Here is a 6,556-nt window from a genome sequence, read left to right on the forward strand (position 1 = left end):
CCATCAGCAATTACCCCTGACCAGGGCAATTATACCCTGTCCCTCCACCAGTGCCTCTGGGAGCTCCTTTCATGGGTCATTGTTCATCTGTTCTCCTATTTCACGTCCTTCCCAATTCCAGCCTAATGGTGAGCATGTACTTCTGTTGGACCAAACTTCAGTCTGTACCTGACACCACAGCTGCCTCAATGCACCTCATTACCGTACGGAGAAGATTCCAAAAGCAGCTGGGGAGGAGGAGGGCCGGGCTGGATACTAAAACTTTTTATATCTGAATTACACAAATCCCCACCAAGTAATTTCACCATAAAGCAAACCAAATGGCAGGCTAAATGAATTATGTTAGTACCTTGGAGTTTACTTCAGTAATACATAATTTCTAATCCATGTCTGTCTTCTCGTTTCTGCTTTTAATTCTGCCATTTCCTCTTAAAATTTAGGGTTTAACAAAGACAACAGGGCTACTGTTGGCCAAATCCCAGCTATGAATTCACAGCATAGAAAGAGTCAAAGCTATAGCAACAGATTGCTAATCTGCACAACTTTAAAAAATAGTTCAGTACATTTTTGTTATAAAATTCATTTACAGGTTATTCACATGTACTTGTCAAATTTACTCCTGATAATTCACAAAAACATAACTCAACAAAGTGCACAATAAATCCAAGGCAAATTATATACAACGAAAACAAGTTTTTAAGTAGCATATATTCATGTTGAAATAATGAATATTGAAAGAAAGGGCACTTTCTTCTAATGCCATGGCAAAGATGAAGAAAGGTGCCAAAAGCCACACTTTGCACCTTGTAAAAAGAACAACACTGTTCAACAATGCTGCGCTGACAGCCACATCGAGAGGGACCACAGTAAACATATGAGATAATTTCGGCAAATTCTTGTACCAACTGGAACAAGTGAAGTTTCAAAAGTAATGTCAGGTACAACTGCATTCCTCTGTGAGAGGCCATCACAGGACACAGGCTCGTTTTTTGAAAGGGTGAAGTTGTTCTACTAATCCTTGCATAATCAGATGCGGTGAGAGGGCAACCAACAAGTGAGCACAATGTAAGAACAGGCATCAAACATAACCGGAAATAGTATTGTTCAGTGTGTGGCAGTGAAATATGCATTTTAGAAAAAACTTATTTCTCAAATCACGAGTTAGTAATATTAGCATAAGCAGTGTGGAGACATCCTGAGCCACGACTCCCTGTAGAAGTTTAGGGGTTTGCACATTCCCTAAGTGGTCACACTACAAGTGTTCTGCTAAAACGGGCACTTCACCAAGATAACAGAAAAATAAAGTAACATTGAGATTTCTTCCCAAAGGCACATGGAAAAGGCTGATAGGAGCCCCAGACCCAGACAGAGTGGGGCTGTCCCTGCCCGTCCTGAACTTTCGCACGCTGCATGGCCAAAGACAAACTCCCCACCGCCAAACAGGAAGCAGAGGCTGACTGTGGGGACTAAGCAGTTACCTGTTCCCTGGGTTTCAGAAATGTTCAGTTGACATTAGTCAGATGTCCAGACACCAGCGAGAGGGACACAGGTAATGAAATAGAATGTTCAAACTTTTGACAACCAAAAGCTCTTTATAATCTGCTCAAGTAGAATTTCTAACACAAAATCCTCTTTTGCTTAAAAAGCAGATGATAAGGAAAATGTCAAATAGTGCACATGAATCTTCAGCTATTTGCCTACCCCCAAATGAGGTAAGGGGCTGCAGAGCATTCACTGCAGACCCCTAGTTACTACAACTATCAACTATACAGTCTCATGTTTAGGAGACTCCAAATTCAGTGTGGATGTTTAGAAAATTGGACAAAATCAGGCAGCCGCTCACTTGTCCCGAGCCTCCTCAATCTCGATTCACCATGGCCAATCCCCCTCCCCACCACCACCAAAAGCACTATTACCTCTAACAGTAGCTGAAAACACCCATCAGATACTCTAAACAGCATGTATTTTCACCAGGTAGATGATTTCTTAAGATCACAGGAAGTCGCCAACTCTCCTCCCAGTTCAGAACTCCTCTTTGTTACCCTTTAAACCGGGAGCTTCTTTCCCACCTGAAATATTCTAGTTGGCCTGCCCCAGTGGTTCCCAAGCTGCCTGGTGACCAGAATCCCTTGGAAATGTTGAACACACAGCTCCCCAGGCTTTCTGGGCAACTACTTAGATCTGTCTGACAATCTGCAAGCTGAGGAGATTCTTCCACAGCTGACCCAGTGCTCATCTAGCATTTGGCAACCATGTCTGTACCTCACCAGTCACACAAAGCTCACAATATGCTAGGAGCATTTGAATGATAGTTCAAGAATTATTCTTTCATTCCATATTCTTCTCTTTCAAGAAGATTAGGAGTTTCAGCTAGGGAACTATGTGCATACTAAAACAGGAAAGGAGCTCATCACAGAAATATAATACCCTGGGGCCAACGTACTGCATCTAAAAATGCACCATGTCAGCAGGACTTTACCTAACATAACTGTGCTGCCCGAAGTGTCCCCCAGCAGACTCCAGTGCTGTTGTTGTTGTAAACAGAACTAGAGACTTCTCACCCACCAGCGCTAACTCAGCTCATTCCAAACTAGGCTGTTAAATCCACCTGTCTTGCCGTAACAATGGTTGAAAGGACCTGCCCTCCTCCCATCTTTTTAATATAAAGTTTGTTCTGTTGAAAAATGTCTAACATTTTAAACAGGGGAAAGGAAGGCAGTCTACTAGATTAAATTTTAAAAGAATTTTGTTATTTGCTATACAAATATACATTTCAACCTTTACAACATTCACTCCAGGCTGACCTCCTTGTCTACAGAAGAGTAAGAGATCAACATTTCCAGTCTGACTTCAAGGACATTATTACTGATACACAATGCCCTCTGAAAGCTTTTGCAAATGACAGGAAGTACTGAAGATGACCAGAGGCTCTGGTGTTAAAGATGCATTCTCCATGTTTTCCAACAGCACACAAACTCCTTAAGAAAAACAAATAAGCTTATCTAGATGGCCTCCTGCTGGTCATCTTCAGTTGACAGTATGCTGTGGCTGCTAGTCCATGGCATCTGGCTTTCCTATAAAAGCTTTCTTTTCTTGGAATTGCTTTCCTCCTTCTCCAGTCTCCTCTTGTCCCAGCGAGAGTTCCTCTTGGTATAATGGGTCTCAGAACCACAGTTCTCCTGCTCCCCTTCACTGAAAGCCCTAGCGTCTCTCCTATGACAGAGCTCCCCATCCGGGTCATCACATTTGCTCTGACACGTGGAAGCCTCGGTGCTGGCAGTTGGAGGTTCACCCTGCACAGGAGGTCTGAGGCTGCTCAGAGCAGCCGCTAGAGCAGAGGGCTGTAGTACGTTACCCAGGTCCTGGTGAACGCCAGGGAAGCCTGGCTCTCCTGCAGGCGGTGTTACTCCAGGATGCTGGGGGCTCGAGGGTTGTGGATCCCATAGGAATATTCCTCCTTTGACCTCAACGCCCATCCTCTTCAGCAGTCGTGGGTCCCGAAGTTGGTCTTGAACAGGAGGTCTTTCAGGGTCCTTTGAAATAACAGTGAGAGGAGCTTCCTTGGAGTCGGAGGGTGTGTGGTATAGAGAGGCAGCAAAAGATGTCTTAGCAAATCCACTGTCTAGCTTAGGGCTGGGTAAGCCACCCTGTGGCCTGGACACCTCTGGGGCTATGGCAGGAGGGTGAGTGAGACTTCTCTGCAGCACAGGCTTGAGTTTCAGAATCTTCGTTACATCGTGTCTATAGTTTTTGTCACAGGTCTTAATAATGGCGCCACGCTTCTGAGCATCCTGAATCAGCTGATTCCAATGCTGGTTTTCCTTGAAACAATGAGAAGGGAGAAAATAATTACACCCCAAAGAAACACTGCTTGGGAGGCACAGAGTTTCAGCTTTCATTTCTGAATAATACATATTATTGTATGAACAGATTCTCAAGATCCATTACTCGTCAGACAAGATCAAAGGAAAAAATGCATTTGATTACAAAATTATAAAGTCCCATTTCTAAAAAAAAAAAAAAGACCTGGTCACAGCCTGTAAGGAAGAACCTCAACCATTTTCATGAGTGCAGTCAGCTGCAATGCAGGTCTGCACTGGCCACTAGGAGCGTCATGTCACTATTTACATTTCAATTAATTAAAATGAAACAAAATTAAAAATTCAGTTCCTGAATTGCATCAGCCACATTTCAAGTACACAGCAGTCACCCATAACTAATGACATTTCCATGATCACAGAACCATCCTTTGGATACTGGTGATCTAGAGCACTGCCTACACCTCTTGGCACGGCTAACATTCTCAAACAGGAAGGGCTGGTTTCAGAAAGCAAACTTCCAAGGGCACATGACTGTTCTAGAAAAGGCCCACAGCTTTCGTTGGATTTCCAAAGGCCTCCCAAACCCCAAATGGCTAAAACATCTTAATCCACTGAGATTTCAAATATATTATCCCACTTTCTACCTGTTTTCTAGAGGAGCTTAAGACATAAAATCGCATCTCAGAAAAGTTGCCAAACACATGCATTCTCCTGTCTTCCCTAGAGTTTCTTTAACAGGAGACTGCTGCTTTACAACCAATAGAACTTGGGTCTCTTTAGAAACAAGAAAGAGAAGAAGAAAAAGGAGAGCTACTCTCTCATGGGGGCTCCTGTGCTATTCATAAAGGTAAGTCAGGGAAGCAGTGGAGCTACACAGTATTTACTTGCTGTGCGACCTTGGTCAAGTCATTTGACCTCTCTGAGCCTGTTTCCTCATCTGTAAAATAGGAGTAATATTTTATTTAATGGATTCTAAAGTTGCACATTGCTTTTGCATTTTACCATTTCTGAGCTTGGGGAGCCTCTTGGCCACGTACCTATCCTTGGGGATTTCATGATGAGGCAATTATAACCCTTTGACTTTTAGTCAATAAATCATTTAAAGATCTTGCCTAAAAACCTTCTACAGACATTTTCTGATAAGACAAGAAAACACCAGCATTAAACCTTATGCACTGGGTGGGCACAGTGGCTCACGCCCGAAATCCTAACACTTTGGGAGGCTGAGGTGGGCGGATCACCTGAGGTCAGGAGTTCGAGACCAGTCTGGACAACATGGTGAAACCCGTCTCTACTAAAAATACAAAAATTAGCCAAGTGTGGTGGCACACACCTGTAATCCCAGCTACTTGAGAGGCCGAGCCATGAGAATGGCTTGAACCCAGGAGGCAGAAGTTGCAGTGAGCTGAGATTGCACTACTGCACTCTAGCCTGGGCGACAGAGTAAGACTCTGTCCCAGAAAAAGAAAAAAAAAACACAAAAACACAAAAAACCTTATACACTGGAGATCAAGGGTTCTAAGAAAACCCTGGAAGCAATGGTGAAACTCTTAGCAAATGCTAAATTGCCCACCTCATTGTTGTACCAGGGATGAATGACAACACTGATGACTATGGATTGGGAAATGATTAATCAGTGCTAGATTCTCAAAGGGGAATATTTTTAGGAATATCTTAACCTATTATTTTACTTGTATTTTCTCTTTTACATATACATAAGAATATGATAAAAATCTGTCTAAAATCTTAAAAGAGCCCTTTCAATGAAGTTCTAAGTGAAAATAAAGTTTATAATCTAATAGTAATATATAAAATAGTGATGCATATTACAATTAATGGTTTCTTGAATTTGATAAACTATGGTAATAAGCTGACTTCACAGGATTTTTTCAAGTTTGGAGAAAGTCATGTGACTAGAAGAAAATGTTTGGCACGGTGACTGTCATATTCCAGACAGGTCTTTGGAGGCAGCACCAGGCTCTGTGGCTCAGTTATCTTTCTCACTCAGATCTCTAGAGATTCTTAGCCTGTGGTTCAAACACATATGTGAAGCAGATGGCCTTGCTATTTCTGCTAAGTTTACTACACCTAAACTTGGTGTTTAATCCATTCCTAAGATCACAAAAACAGTTCTGAGCAGGCACTATTAGCCTTGGTTTCTCCGAGGAAGCCAAATGCTTTAATGATGATCCCATTTCCATAAGGGAAACTAGGCTAAAGAATTAAAAACAAGCAAATCCCCAAAGCAATAAAGAAAAAGCCCAAGAACAAAAAAAGTTAGGGAGCCAGCTGACAAACTGGGAATGTTTAGGTTCAGGTCTGTCCATCTCTTTTTGTAGCACTGCCTTCCTAGAGTGGAGACTGTGTTGGTGCCATTAGCTGGAGGTTAGTGGCCTGCACAGTTGTGGAGTGTGACCCAGGGGCTCCCAAACACTGTCTAAAGGGAATGTGAGAAGGGTTACGGAATAAGCTTCCAAACCCCAGACCTTGGACTGTCCTGCCTCCTGCATCCCATCCTCACAATCACAAGGAGCCTCAACCACACACAGGGTGCACTGCCAAGACATATAAAAACTCTGAGATGCCGCCAGGCACGGTGGCTCACGCCTGTAATCCCAGCACTTTGAGGCCAAGGCGGGTGGATCACGAGGTCAAGAGATCGAGACCATCCTGGTCAACACGGTGAAACCCCGTCTCTACTAAAAATACAAAAAATTAGCTGGGCATGGTGGCGC

At 43.1% G+C, this 6,556-nt stretch overlaps 1 protein-coding gene across 7 annotated transcripts in view; it reads right to left on the minus strand.

The window, feature by feature from the left end:
• Window positions 1-337: 337 nt before the first annotated feature.
• SETX (senataxin) overlaps window positions 338-6,556 on the minus strand; it is an 85,216-nt gene continuing 78,997 nt past the window's right edge. For all 7 annotated transcript variants that reach the window (XM_017519638.2, XM_017519635.2, XM_017519637.2 and 4 more), the window contains one exon: window positions 338-3,821. In XM_017519638.2, coding sequence (XP_017375127.1) covers window positions 3,075-3,821 — 747 coding nt within the window. In that variant the 3' untranslated portion in view covers window positions 338-3,074. The remainder of the gene's footprint in view (window positions 3,822-6,556) is intronic.

This window comes from Cebus imitator, unplaced genomic scaffold (genome assembly GCF_001604975.1).
Source record: "Cebus imitator isolate Cc_AM_T3 unplaced genomic scaffold, Cebus_imitator-1.0 Scaffold762, whole genome shotgun sequence".
Lineage (NCBI taxonomy): Eukaryota > Metazoa > Chordata > Mammalia > Primates > Cebidae > Cebus > Cebus imitator.